General features: G+C 28.3%; 4 protein-coding genes across 4 annotated transcripts in view; 2 read left to right on the top strand and 2 right to left on the bottom strand.

Moving 5' to 3' along the window:
* Nucleotides 1-1,509, bottom strand: part of LOC119674546 (Golgi-specific brefeldin A-resistance guanine nucleotide exchange factor 1-like) — a 2,038-nt gene extending 529 nt beyond the window's left edge. Inside the window, exons 1-3 of the mRNA XM_038085690.1 lie at nt 978-1,509; nt 721-919; nt 5-666 (exon numbers count right to left, since the gene is read on the bottom strand). Coding sequence (XP_037941618.1) covers nt 5-666; nt 721-919; nt 978-1,079 — 963 coding nt within the window. The 5' untranslated portion in view covers nt 1,080-1,509. The remainder of the gene's footprint in view (nt 1-4; nt 667-720; nt 920-977) is intronic.
* Nucleotides 1,510-3,260: 1,751 nt separating this feature from the next.
* Nucleotides 3,261-11,730, top strand: LOC119679196 (translation initiation factor IF-3, mitochondrial-like). The gene is made up of 4 exons (XM_038091406.1): nt 3,261-3,318; nt 10,377-10,823; nt 10,918-10,992; nt 11,057-11,730. Exons 2-4 carry the CDS (start codon nt 10,498-10,500, stop codon nt 11,376-11,378), a joined length of 723 nt encoding a protein of 240 aa, XP_037947334.1. The 5' UTR covers nt 3,261-3,318; nt 10,377-10,497; the 3' UTR covers nt 11,379-11,730.
* Nucleotides 3,520-7,042, top strand: LOC119679195 (protein HID1-like). The gene is made up of 2 exons (XM_038091405.1): nt 3,520-5,215; nt 5,266-7,042. Exons 1-2 carry the CDS (start codon nt 3,889-3,891, stop codon nt 6,546-6,548), a joined length of 2,610 nt encoding a protein of 869 aa, XP_037947333.1. The 5' UTR covers nt 3,520-3,888; the 3' UTR covers nt 6,549-7,042.
* A 2,580-nt stretch (nt 11,731-14,310) lies between the features above and the next one.
* On the bottom strand, nt 14,311-15,102 carry LOC119684365. The gene is made up of 2 exons (XM_038098393.1): nt 15,025-15,102; nt 14,311-14,968 (listed from the first exon to the last, which is right to left on the bottom strand). Exons 1-2 carry the CDS (start codon nt 15,073-15,075, stop codon nt 14,357-14,359), a joined length of 663 nt encoding a protein of 220 aa, XP_037954321.1. The 5' UTR covers nt 15,076-15,102; the 3' UTR covers nt 14,311-14,356.
* Between the last annotated feature and the right edge of the window lie 6 nt (nt 15,103-15,108).

The raw sequence follows: 15,108 nt of genomic DNA, 5'->3' as shown, positions 1-15,108 counted from the left end.
CTACTCCATTACATACATCATTATCAGCGATCTCTAGAGCTGTTGTAGGAGTTTGTGTTATTTTACCTTGCATATCAAGTATATTCCCAGCTGGTGTAGCTGGCGTTGTAGCAAGTGGCAATGTTTTAGCCGTAGCAACACTGAGCAATTGTGGACTTGGAAGAGACACGTCTGACACTGTTTCCGTATTTAGATTTGACTGTTGCTTTTTATCTGGATCAATACTACGTTGACTATTGCTACGTTGAATATTTGATGTCGGTTGTATTTTGGGTTGCTTTTTACGTTGCTTCTTGCTTTGTTCCATTGAAGCTGCCATCATTTGAAATTTTTTTATTAAACTAGAGTCACTACGATCTGCAGAAAATTGTGGCAAACGCATGAACAGCAAAATTACCATATCTTTAAGCGCTTGCTCTGCGGAACGACGCAGTAACTCATTTAACCGTGGTTCAAAGCAGATTTTAAAACAACTTAGCATAACTTCACATACAGCTTCATTAGTAAGAACAGATCCTTCTGGACTCCGCATTAATGTGTGAAGTACTTCAACAACACGAAACAAAGTAACGCCATCAGATGATTGATCAGTACCCATAAATCTGGCATGCGTAACAGCATCAACTATATTTTCAACAGTAGCCGCAAGACTTGGGGACGTTGGATCTAAACATTTTACAATTAATTATAATTTGCTCTAATAAAATTTTGAACATTTACCAAGTAATCCATATGATAGAAACTTATTAATGGATGCTAAAGCTAAGCTTGTAACTGCACCTGTTGTTTCATCAGTGCGTATAACTTCTAGGAACGGTGATAAATAAATATTAGGTTCAATCAATCGAAGATCTTCTACGCGATTAAGTACTTCCCTTAGTTCCATAAAAAGTTTCATAATACCATCTTTTTCATCGTCCTTTAAAAGGATATATATTAGTTGTTGTTGTTTATTAAATCATTCTTGTTTTTCTTACCAAATAAGCAGCTGAATTCCATCTAGATCCTCGACGCATAGCCGTTATTAACGTGGACATTTCTCCACGCACAACAAAAATTCCATTCCCTGGTAAAGACATATTAATGATGTGGACTTTTTCTATTTACCTATACGCCACACAGCTTGTTGGTGCAGCCCAATTATGTATTCTACTTTTCGAGAACTCTTTGTACTGATGGTTTTTATATCTTTTATGTTATTTACATATTGTTTCCAGACATTTCAACACAAAAATTTATTATTTATATCCAAAAAAATTGTATTTTTTATTTTATTTAGAGGAAATAGACAAATAAGTGATGACGTTTCTTAATTAAACTTATGACAGCTGATGATTATTTTCAAATAAGTGGCAATACTGCATTATTGGCAATATTTTGTCTTACAGGGTCTTCAGCATGTACAATTGTAATAAATCAGTTATTCATACAAAGAAGTGTTATGTACATGTTTATTTTTTAGATATTCGGTTATAACTATATCAGTAGTATAATATTCGGTTATTACTATATTAGTAGTATACAGAGTTGGGTAATTTCTGAATTTACAATATTATTGAGATAATGTATAATCAAAACAAGAGTATTATCAAGACATCATTTTTTTTAGCATTCGGTTAACATCAGCTAATTCTAATTATTGTAGTGTTGAACAAAATGGAAATAAAAATTGAAATTTTAAGCGTTTACACAATATAATAAATTAAGAAATATAATTAAGACAATTTTAATTAAAATTTATTTTACATAAATTATTAGTTCATTACTGTTCGAAAAAACCTCTTCATAAATTTTATATTATTTTAATAAGGAAAATTAACAAAATTCCGTACCTTTATTAACATAATAACATGAATAGAGAAGTTTCGAAAAGTAGTGAACTACATCAACAAAAATTCTTTTTATATTATTTTAAATAATAATTTTTTAATTGTGGTCTTGGAATTATTTCTTGTGTTTAATTATTCGTAAATAATTTTTGAGACTGCAAGTACCAAAGGTTGAACTCATGTAATATCATAACATATGTTTTTATAACACTATACATTATAAAAACATTATAATAGGACCCTGAAGACGACTATAGAATATAGTCAAAACATTAGTGTAATGAAAAATTATTTTTTTAAAACTATAATAATTGACCAATTAAACAGTTTCAAAACCAAATTTTAATTGTTGCAGTAAAATGCAAAATAATATTCTTTGATTTTGTTTTTGATATTGTGGAGATTATTTCCCTTGATGTAAATATATTTGACAAAATGGTTCGATGAGAGTTTAATTTGTTACTGTAATAGTTGCATAAAGAGTTTTATTATATTTATGTTCGCCTCAATTTGTTTAATTATATAATAACTTTTTACTTTGACTAACTTTATATAAAATTTAAATTAAGCATTATATCATATTAGATATTTTTCCTTTTTGATGCTGAAGATTTGGTCTTAATATTAATAAAAATCTAGTGAAATAAAACCGTTATATTTTATGAAAAAGAAACGATAAAATACCTAAGAATATGTTAGAATATTATATTAATTCATTGAATATTACCCTAACTAGTATGAAGGGTGTCATCCCGATGGCTATATTTCGAAGTCTGTTAATATTGGGCTTTGTCACATAAGCTGTCAAAGCAAGAGCACACACATATTGTCATATATGAGGGGTATTCCTTCTGTATTGCAAAGTCATCTGTTTTTGCAGCATATCACATTTCCCCGAAAAGCAACAGTTTTCAAAACAGCTGCTTTTTTTCTTTTTTTGTTTTGTTGCAATTGCAAGAAAATTTGTGCGCGTATTTTGTTGTTCTCCATTGTAAGCTCGCACAATATGTGCATTCCATGCACCATGCAATGAGTTGGCAAGACCAAGTGAATACACCTATAGCATTTTGTCAAATATATTTATCAATTTAATTCACGTCTTAGATATAAGATTATTAAATAAAGCTGAAATATTGTTCCTGGTACACTCTTAAATACATATATTCCAAACCAAAGTGTATAACTAAATTGAAATTCTATACATACCATAAGTAAATATAATTTTAATTTTATAATTATTGCTATTAAAATTTAAAAATTTTGTTACATATAAATATTTTTATGTCATTCAAACTAAATGAAAAAATATTTTCAATATAAAATATAAATGTATCAGGTAATTTGGTGAAAAAATGTTGAATTTATAACATAATAGCATTTATTTATGGCAACATTAATATAATTGTCATTCAATCGAAATTTGGTGACTTGTCAAATAATATAAGTATAAGTTTCATTGCACTTTTTTAAATTCTTTTTCGATAATATTGTAAGTTAAAGTATTTGATTTATTTTTTACTTATTCAATACTTGTGGTATACATATTTAGTAAAATATTTTATAAAAATAATTTATGTATAAAAGCCGAATATTGAATTAATGAAATTTTTCTGAACTCTCCTAAGTTATCATATTTTAACTCTCTAAATGTATATAATATTGCAAAATGATTTCAAATATAATATCTTTATGTGTATTTGCTGTCTTAACACCTAACTTAATTTATATGAAACACACTGTATACTGTATATTCACTCTGATGCATTGACTCATCGTGGATTTTTGTCTTCTATTGGTCACCCTTTACCATTTGTTTACGTTTAGTTAGACCAATTGTTATACCAATTTGATATAATCGTTAATGTCAAAGGCAATTTGGCCAAATACTATCGCCCACATATAAAACTTGTGTAAAATTATACATAAAGTGCAATACAGTAAAAGTTTTTGTGTTAAAAAATACAAAAACTCTACCTTCTTTGCAATTCGCAAAGTAAATAAAAAAATTATACAAATATTCGGTGTGTGCAATAAAATTTGAATAGATTTTTTATACAATATGGGAAACACGGACTCAAAATTGAATTTTCGCAAAGCAATTGTACAGCTCACACAAAAAAATCAAAAAATCGATGCAAGTGATGAACAATTCTGGGATCAGTTTTGGAATGGTCATCAGACATCGCTGGAAGATGTTTTCGTATTAGTCACTGCAGCTGAAATTAGAAATTTACGTACTGATAATCCAGCTAACCTAGCAACGCTTTGTTACAAAGCAGTAGAGAAATTAGCACTTGCAGTTGACAGCAGTTGTCGCACACAATCAGAGCAACAATGTGTGCTTAACTGTGTACGCTTGTTAATACGATTATTGCCATACATATTTGAAGATGATAAGTGGCATGATTTCTTTTGGAGCAGTTTGCCTGCTCAAGAATCCTCAAATCGACGTGATATTGAGCGGGACCAATTTTCAATTTCGGCTTCACAAAATGTGCCACTCGCGCAATCACTCTTAAATGCTATATGCGATTTATTATTCTGTCCAGATTTTACTGTAACTGCTGCGCGTCGAGCTGGCCCAGATAAAGTTGATGAGTTGGCAAATATAGATAGCTGCGAATATATATGGGAAGCTGGAGTTGGGTTTGCACAGTCACCACCGAAAATGGCGCATATGGAAAAACGGAGAACTGAATTATTAAAACTACTATTGACTTGTTTTTCTGAGCCTATGTACAGAACGCCGCAACAATCTGGTGAACCAAACAGATGGATAGCTTATTTCACTTCTGCTGATAATAGGCATGCTCTACCTTTATTTACTTCCTTTCTTAACACAGTTTGTGCTTATGATCCAGTTGGTTTTGGTGTACCATATAACCATCTTATATTTGTTGATACTACAGAGCCGTTGGTAGAGGCGTGCCTACAAATACTGATTGTCACACTTGATCATGATATGATTATACATCAACAACAACAATTAGAGTTACACCGTCAGTTGCAAGGTGGGGCTGGTGCTGCAGCTGTAGCACCTTATGACGATGGATTTGGTGATAACTTATTTATAAATTATTTATCTCGTGTGCATCGCGATGAAGATTTTCATTTTGTCTTAAAGGGTATAACGCGATTACTTAATAACCCCCTAGTCCAGAATTATTTACCGAATTCAACGAAAAGGCTGCATTGTCATCAAGAGCTGCTTATTTTATTCTGGAAGATTTGTGACTATAACAAGAAATTTTTATATTTTGTGTTGAAAAGTTCCGACGTTTTGGATATCTTAATACCAATTCTGTATCATTTAAATTATTCTCGAGCTGACCAATCGCGCGTCGGACTAATGCATATTGGTGTATTTATACTATTGTTACTTTCAGGTAAGATTTATACAATTTCCAAAACAACTGATATTTATTATTTAATTTAGGTGAACGAAATTTTGGTGTGCGCCTTAATAAACCATATACTGCTACCGTTCCTATGGATATACCAGTTTTTACTGGTACACATGCTGACTTATTGATCACGGTATTTCATAAAATAATTGCTACAGGCCATCAACGACTACAGCCCCTGTTTGACTGTCTTCTTACAATTCTGGTAAATGTGTCACCATATTTAAAAACACTCTCCATGGTAGCTAGTGTGAAACTTTTGCATTTACTCGAAGCATTCAGTACACCTTGGTTTTTGCTCTCAGCTCCTAGTAATCATCACTTGGTATTTTTCTTGCTTGAGATATTTAACAATATCATACAATATCAGTTTGATGGCAACTCAAATCTAGTTTATACTATCATAAGGAAACGTCACGTTTTTCACGCCATGGCAAATTTACCGTCTGATATGACGGGAATAGCTAAATGTCTAAGCGGTCGGAAAATAGGCAAATTTAATTTACCTCCAGTTGCGCAGCATAAAATGTCAACAATAACGAAGCATTTCCCATCACAAGTGCCTGAAGAGGATGATATTGAGGTTGAAGATGACGAACATGAGTCGGAAGCAGAAGAAAACGATAGAAAAAATGATAAACCAATTGATGGCACCCTTGCAGCATTGCCAGCTGAACCTGGTACCTTAAAAGCTTCTTTACTCGAAACACCTGATATAAATCAAATGACGGAACGTGAAAGGGCACATCCAGGTAGTACTGATTCAACCCCGACAGTAGATGGCACTTCCGATATTGTACAATATAAGAACAATAGTGAAAAATCACCATCAGAATCTCGTACATCAAGTCCCAATGGAAGCGTAGTCGCTAGCTCACCACATAGCAACAGAAAAAGTACTATACCAAAGGAAAATCAGTCACGTCTTTCAGTTTCGCATCGTGGTAGTATACGTATGGTGCCCGCTGGACAAGAACGTTGGACACCCACACCGGAATGGATCGTTTCTTGGCGTTCAAAATTACCATTACAAACTATAATGCGATTACTTCAGGTATTGGTGCCACAGGTAGAAAAAATTTGTATTGACAAAGGACTAACAGATGAATCAGAGATCTTAAAATTTTTACAACATGGTACGCTTGTTGGTCTTTTGCCAGTACCTCACCCAATTTTAATTAGAAAATATCAGGCGAATGCGGGAACAACGGCTTGGTTTCGAACTTATATATGGGGCGTAATATATTTAAGAAATGTAGAACCAGCAATTTGGTATGATACTGAAGTGAAACTTTTTGAGATTCAAAGGGTATAAATATTTATTTATTCGGGTTAGGTTAAATGTATTTATTATATTCATGAAGGCTATGATTCGAAATTATTTTTTGCATTTACTGCTTTAGTTCTTATTTTGTTTAATAAGCATTCCATTTTATGTCTTTAACAGACAATTTCGCAGTGATAATTTCTGTTTCGAAAGTAAAATTAAGAGCTTAGAATATTTAGTTAGTTTGTAAAAATGAAGGTAAAAAAATATAATGGAAATAGCAAGGTCAGGTAGTCACATCTAGTCTAGTGCGAAAATTTAAATATAAGAAGTAATTTTATTTAGCTAAAAATATCTTCTTTTATTACGAAATTCGTACATAATCAACACTAATAGTTATGACCTCCAGGAATGAAATAAAATAATTTACTTCATACATTTTTATGCATCTGACTACTAAGTTTTGGGTTGGAGTCCTTACTAGGAAACTGAGATTGAACTTATCATTATTATAACTATACTGTATAAATATTTTTAATATGCAGCGATTATTTTCTTCTATAAATTTAAACTATAATTAAGAAATTTAATTTTGAAAGTATGTTGTGTTATTGTGTATTGTATTTATATATACCATATTGTTTTGCTTCAGTAGCATATATTTTACATATTTTATCAAATCAAATATTTGTCTAAATATATATAGTAATAATTGTATATAATTGAATGAGATTAATGACAACAACCCTGGATTTTCACTTCTCCATACTCCTCGAAAATGATTACTTAATTTTTTGTTTGGCTAATAAATTTAATAAATAAAATATTCTGTTTCAAAATGGCATAAATGATGGAAATGTAACTTAATCCAAGAAATGATAAGAATCAGTTAGAGGTTGTGTGGGTCTATCTTTAATACATAGATAAAAACAGGATGTTAAAGGAAATTCTATTTGAGAATAACAATCATATAGGGTTAAATATTTTACAAATGGCTCATGTAAATATCCTAAAGCATTACAAATTTTTAGTTCATCAAGTCCAAAAAATATTTACAAATTTTTTTTTTAGTTTATCGTATATCAAAGCGTAATTATCTTATCAAAATATTTTGTTAACCAATTTTGTATCTATTGCTAACGCTCGCCTGTGATTGAGTTCTGAATTGCACTAGATACTGTTTTCTTTTTACCTCCAAGGGCATATGAGTAACAATATTTTATTGTGTTGTTTTGTTAAAAAACTGAAATCATTAAATTCTTTTTGAAATATTTATAAATGTTAGTTATTCTTTAACTTTTGTTGATTGCACACTTATTTTGATATATACACATATGAGCTAAGTTAAACACTAACTGCTTGAATAAAGGGAGTGAAGAAGTTTAATTTATCATTGATATATCGGTGATATTAATTTATTTACGGATATTTTTAAAGGTCATGAAGTCACCTCTCACATTTATGTCGTTTGAATATCGATATACAAAACATAATTTCAAATAAAATAAAGTCTGTTAATTTAAATATTACTATTGCTTTGTTTTAGGATTTTTTAATTAAGAAATAAATACAATTTTTTATTTATTGTTTTTAATTTAACAATATTTCCACCGCAGTCTATACTCATGTTTCAGATAAAATAAAATAAAAAATTAATAAAAATGTGTTTATTTCTTAAATAAAAAAAATTTGGTTTTAAGTTCAAAAAAATATAGAAATAGATAATCTCAAGGATACATAAAATTTTTCAATTTCTATTCGATACTCTGTTTTAATATTAATACTAATAATTATTGTATAATATATTATCGAACTTTAATAACATTACAAAATAGTGATTTAAAGTAAATAAGTACTGACTGTTGACGAGAAAATTATATTATTTGAAATATCAAATCAAATCAGTGAAAATCCAGGTTGCTATATATACATATTTATTGTATAAACAATGAAAAGATAATCGAAAAAATACTTAAAATTATTGTAATGTTTACATTTTTTGTGCTTTTATATTTATTAATTAAATTATTGTTTTAGTTATTTTAAATATTGTTATGAATAGTTCAAATCTTATTTTAAATTAATGTCACCTATAAGAAAATGTTTACTATAAACAAACTAATTTATTTAAATAAAATATTTAGAGTCACATTCAACACAATAGAATCGACTCATAATTTATATTGTGTAATAAACTATATACATATGTTAACCTATATAAATGTATGAATTATACGAAGAATATTTATTAAACATAAAAAATATTCATATTACTATAACGTATTTATGGCTTTTTATTGAAGAAGGGAGATTAAATAACATAACTTGTGAAAAATGTAGAATCTGTGTTAATTTTTGTAATTATTTTAAGAACATAATTAAAGTCACATGAAAGCTATCGTGTCCTTAGTACAAATAGAAATAATACGTAAGCATTCGTCTACGACATCCAAGTACCACTCACAGCCATTAAACCATTAAACTGTTAGTTAATATTCAATTGTTTGAATTATTGCTAAGTCCGATTTTAGTATAGGAATATATTTTACACTCGTCTGCAAAGATTTTTTAGTGTACACCTATCACTGTTAATAATATTTCTGAAAACTTTAATTTATTTTATTTCTCCTATTATAATTTATGTATTTATTTTATTATATTTATACATTTTATTTTATGTATTTATTTATTTCATTGAAATATTTTATTTAAATATTTTATTTATTTATTTTATTTCAAATAATAAAAATTAAAATTAAAAAATTATTTACGAATAATTAAATACAAGTATTATTTCCAAGACCACTGATGATATATATTTGGCAATAGTGGAAACAACTGTATGGTCAGCCAAAAATTCAATTAACTTAAATAATATAAAAGAATTTTTGTTGTTGTAGTTCACTACTTTTCGAAAAAACCTCTTTATTTTATTTTATTGTATTTCATTTTATTTCATTAAATAAATTATTTTATATTTTATTTATTCACTTTTTTTTATTTATAAAATATTTTTATAATAATAAGTTAGGCTTTCTGCAGAAGACAATTTTGTGCAGACAAATTTTTTTACGGTAGGTGGAATGCATCAAAAGTTTCCGAGCAGGCTGGAAATCTCATTTTAGAATACAGGGAAAGAAATTAATTAGCCATAAAGAGACATTGTTTACGGGTTTAGAGGCGGGTAATTGTAAATGAAGGTAGAACACCTAGGTTAAATGGATTATTTAAGAGTTAGCTCTATGTGGGGGGTTACTGTAATCACGATTATACAACGATTATTATAGAGGAAGGGCTAGGAATTTGGGAGGCTTGTGCCTCATAAAGAGTGGTAGATCAGTGAAAATTTAGTTAATCAAAGTTTCAATTTTTGTTAATAAAAATTTCGATTTTACATAATAAAAATTTCGATTTTCATTGACAAAACTTTCGATTTTCAGTTAATTTGAGTTTTTGAGATTTTCAATTAAATTGAGACATAAACGATCCATTGTTTCTTCTTTTAGCATTTTTAATAATAAAAATTGTACTGCAGTGCAAGCATCACGACGTCGTAAAATTAAAATATGTAAAATGATATCAGTAAAAAATAAATATTTTTTTATAATAGAAAAACTATATATATTAATATAATAGGACGGTGTATTTTCAAAATATATAGAAATGTAATTACGATGGTAAGTCTTACGATTTAAATTTTACTCGAAACAATTTCTTTAAAAGTTTTATTATAAGTATTATATGTATATTATGAAGACATTTTATATAGGTATATTATTATACATGTTATTTTTTATATATAGTAATTACCTTTTACACTTTCATAAAAGTATAAAATTGTGGAACCTAATTGTAAATATAAGCGTTTTTTTCTAGGAATCACCAGAGGGCGTCATACTCACTCTGCAAATGGTCCAAACATATGATTTTAGAAAATTTGCAAATAATTTATTTTTGAAAAAAAAAATTGTAAAAAAATTGTTGAATTATTATCAATATGAGTAGAATTCTTTTGAATGGACTATTCAAATTAGCTACATTGCATAAGTTTGGATTTCAAAATATTGTTGACGCTAAAATAGTTGAGAAACGAAATTTCATACTTTGTGTGTGCCTTCAGGAGCAGAAAATCAACAAAGACGCCACAAACAATGCAAATCCAACGAAGAAAGCAAAGAGTGCGCCTAAAATAACTTTAATGGGCCCAAATGATTCTATATCAGTGACTACATTGGGGGAAGCACAAAAATTAGCAAAACGACGTGACTTACATATAATGCAGTTAGAGAAATTTGATTCAAAAACACAAAGACCAATCTACAAGTAAGTACATTCTGGTTAGATAAAGGACATAGTCCAGCGACTACAGAATCATTAGAAATGTATATTTTAAATATTTTATTTAAATTATATTTAGACTAGTAACGTCTGCGGAAATGCTTAAGAATGAAATGAGTGACTTGAACGCACACAAAATATCCACTGATAAAAAGTAAGTTATATGTTTTAATTTTTAATATAGGAAAATTTATAGAACATTTCTTTACTACTTATAGTTTATCGAAAAAGTCTGAAAAATCTCTAACCATTGGCTCACGCATTAGTGAACATGACTTAGGGTCACGTCTGAAAAATATTAGCAAGTGGTTGGCTAAACAACATGAAGTACGAGTTCTTATACAAGGCAATGCGAATGAAAATCAAAATTCGGAAAAAATATTTAAAAGCATATCAGAATCCATTACTAATCCAGACGTAATCGGTAAAATTGTACAGAAGCATACAAAGGGATCAGTTACGAAATTTAGCATAATACCTCAGGCGGCAGTAACTCAGCCACCAGTATCTCAGTCATCGATTACAGATGAGAAGTCGTGACTAGATATGCAAAAGTCTTTGAGTCAAAGGATGTGTTCACGGAATATTTATACATATGCTAATTTACTTACAAATCGGTTACCACAAAGATACTTTTCAAGCGAAAATGTCAAGGAAACTAATAATATAATAAAATATTTTGGTAGTTTTACATTAATCAGTTTGATTGTGCTTAAATATGTGTTTTGGTTTAAGTATTTTAAAATGAAATCATCTACTAAGTAATTTGTGACTTAACTTCTTGGTAATGGATATATGTGTATGTGTAATTCCGAATATAGATTTCTTTCTGAATACAAATGTTAATTAGTTAATCGTTATATTGTAACAAAATGCATTAAATTTTCATTTAACTTTACTTTTTAATATATTTTATAAAATGAAATGAGCATATTTACATACATACAATAATGCTTCCATAAAAAAATTTGTTATTTTTTATATGAAATAAAAAAAACTACTGCTTTTAAATTGCTAAAGTTAATTATATATATATTACTAAAATAAAATTTAGTTATTATATGTATTCTAATATATTAATTTAATAATCAAAAGTATTAAATTATTAATTAAAAACTTAAGTGAACTTACGCTTAGAGATTGAAATCGATTTATTCATATTGAATATCTAAAAAAATTTTCAATTTATCCAAAGAGTCAGTAACCGAATACACAAGTTCACTCTTAAATTAATTAAGCTTAAAAACTGACTGACTGACTCTGAAAGTAAGAAATTACTGTTTATATCAATAACTAGCAGAAAACTCTGCCAAATCAATTATTAGAAAATAATTATTCGGTTGACTCTAACGCCGTTCTATAACCAAGTATTTCGGTACTCACACAATTTTTTTCATTAACTTTACACTTGCTATAGTTTTACAGTTGATTTTGTGTTAGTATTTCGGTGGTTTTTATATTTGTTGTACAATATTGTGAATCAAGGTTTACCGAGAAGATTTACCGAGAATGATTTGCAGTTGATATTTCTTTATATTATAATCATGATCGATTTCATGTAGTTGCTGTAACCCGCTGGGATCCAAAAGCAGGTAGCATGTCGATTTCATCATTGTCGTCAATGATGTCTTTACAATTAATTGGCCGGTCTTTCACTATTTGTTTAAAATCATAAATTTCGGCTTCATAACTCGTAACCATAACTGCTTTCTCCTATTCTCGTGAAGCTTGTTATACTCTCAGTGTGAGCATAAAAACAAAGGTTGCTTAGAGTGATTTCGCAGATGAATTTTTTTGAAATATGAGAATAAATAAAGTTATAGAAGAATAGTATCTATATTTTGATGCGGAGGTTTACCGGCGATATCTGAAGAGTATATTAACCGTTATCATGAGTTGACTGTGGGCTCATACTGTTATTTATGCAACAAAGTATGTTATATATGCATTTTAAATTATGAGAAGAAAAATTCCTGCTATCAAAATGGGTTAACCTGCTAATTTTGACCATAGATGGAAAGAGCACTTTGACTTCCAGAATTGGAATATCGTTATTGTCCAGTGATTGTATGTAGACATACTAAATTAGTTCCGAAAATTCAATCCGGTTTTTATAGCACCTTTTGCACAATTGAGTTAATACTTAAGATTAAAATTTTTGATTGCTTTTGGGACATTTGAAAATATAGTATTACCAATAAATGCACAAATACTTTATTTGTTTTTTGCTTTTTATCTTTTTTCTAGTACATGTAAACCAATTTTCAAATTGCAGAACTCATCTCTTTTGGTTTTAATCGAAATTTAATTTATTAAAATTATTTTTTTTAAAAGTATAGTTGATAAATGGCAAAACAAACTAGAACGTCAAATATTAAAACAAACCCATACTTGCTCTTTGAGTCCATGTTTGAAACCAACATTTATTCTAGTGTTTTCAAAATACACTAAAGATAGAAGAGTGTGCATAAATATATTTAATCATTTTATAATTATAATAATCTCTAGGTTATGATGAAAGGTATTACGTACTTTATGTATTTATACATAAATATATATAATTTTAGTTGAAATCTATATATTGCAATATTAATATGAGGTGGGCTGTATTGGTACTAGAACCCTACTTAAGTGATCACTGAAATACTGTGCTTTATAATTATATTTTTTTTCCAAATTAGTTCTAATAAAAAGAAAATTTAAAGTCAAGAAATTAATGACAACATTAGATTATGATGTAGTTTTAAATATTTTGTCTTGTTTTTCTGCCAATTATATTAGATAACAATTCTGATTCTAAAATTAATAATTACTCCATTTTGAGACATACAACGCTTTTCTTGAGAAGTGGAGTGTAGATCTGGTCGTTCCTGAAACTAATTGTAGTAAATTGTGCTCTTTTTGAATGATTATAAAGTCCATCTTTTTTGCCCTAGATTTATAAGTAATAACAACTGATATATATGAGTTGTTTTTATTATTAGAACCAGTTTTAAAAATAAGAATAATAACAAAACATATTATTTTAGTGATCACTTAAGAAACGTGTCAGTACCAGATAAGCGCACCTCATATTTATATTGCAATATAAAGATTTCAACTAAAATTACACATATATAAATATATATATATATATATATATATATTAAAGGAGTTGTTATTACTTATGAAATAGATTAGGCAAAAAATATGGATTTTATGGTCATTCAAAAATATATTTATATATATATATTTAGTAATATGTATATTTATATATATTAGTACCAGCACAATAACCTTGATTAAATCAAAAGATTGCATATATTTAATTTATATGAATTTAAAAAATATTTTTTATATAATATAAAAGAATTAATAAATAAGTATAAGCGAATACAATGAAAAATGAAAATATTAACTAAATCAAATTTAAATAGACATCAGTTAATACTACAATGGAGACCTATATTATATATATATGTATATATAAATATATATATATATATATATTACTATATGTAAGCATAAATATACAAACATCAGTAATTTTTATATGCTTTGTTGTGATGATTTGGCACCATTAAACAATTTCGCGACTGTTTCAATCTTAGTACCGATTTATATACACTATTAATTGGTTCCCAACAATTGCGTTCACATAACTCTAATGATGTGAATTTATTTTCATTGAAATCACATTCATCTGTGGTGTACAACATGCACGTATTCTCACAAAAATTGAAGAACCAAAAATTTTTTACTGAGTGAGACGACGCACACGGAGAATTAATCAATGGTTTAAAACATCGATTAAAATTTCTGTTTAGTTGAAGGGGTTTTAGAAATGATTTCGGACTACCTTTATAAAGATTAGCTACTTCAAAGCCTTTCTCATTTTTCCATTTTTCTTTTTCTTCGCTGACTTCATTGTTGGGTTTTGAACGAAGTTTACTGTATTCATAAGGAGCGTAATCTCTGCCATAATCTTCTTCGTCATACCATTCGTCCTTTGTTTGAGTAGCATTCAATTGAGAATTTTCTTCAGAATAGTCATAACTATTATAATTCAACTTATTATTTGTTTGTTGTCTTTCGTCACAATCTCTACCAAAGCATTTCTTTTGTTGAGACAATGGAGAATAATGCATATTCTAGGAATCAAAATTGAATGCAAAATAACTATAAGAAATACTTTAAAAATTTTTACCTGACATTTTGTTTTAATCATTGGATTAGTATATTGCCTATAACTTGTCATAACGCCTTCGCCACATGTTTTACTGCATGGTGA

The sequence above is a fragment of the Teleopsis dalmanni genome, chromosome 2 (assembly GCF_002237135.1).
Source record: "Teleopsis dalmanni isolate 2A chromosome 2, ASM223713v2, whole genome shotgun sequence".
Classification (NCBI taxonomy): Eukaryota; Metazoa; Arthropoda; class Insecta; order Diptera; family Diopsidae; genus Teleopsis; species Teleopsis dalmanni.
Note: the sequence above shows the minus strand (reverse complement) of the source record. Positions and strands in the feature narration are given on the sequence as shown.

Bases quoted from the DNA above. Each gene is read 5' to 3' on its own strand.
- LOC119684365 (XM_038098393.1), bottom strand. From the start codon at position 15,075: ATGACAAGTTATAGGCAATATACTAATCCAATGATTAAAACAAAATGT. The intron at 14,969-15,024 runs GTAAAAATTTTT...TTTGATTCCTAG, and splicing joins TGATTAAAACAAAATGTCAG to AATATGCATTATTCTCCATT.
- LOC119679195 (XM_038091405.1), top strand. From the start codon at position 3,889: ATGGGAAACACGGACTCAAAATTGAATTTTCGCAAAGCAATTGTACAG. The intron at 5,216-5,265 runs GTAAGATTTATA...TATTTAATTTAG, and splicing joins TATACTATTGTTACTTTCAG to GTGAACGAAATTTTGGTGTG.
- LOC119679196 (XM_038091406.1), top strand. From the start codon at position 10,498: ATGAGTAGAATTCTTTTGAATGGACTATTCAAATTAGCTACATTGCAT. The intron at 10,824-10,917 runs GTAAGTACATTC...AATTATATTTAG, and splicing joins ACACAAAGACCAATCTACAA to ACTAGTAACGTCTGCGGAAA. The intron at 10,993-11,056 runs GTAAGTTATATG...TACTACTTATAG, and splicing joins AAAATATCCACTGATAAAAA to TTTATCGAAAAAGTCTGAAA.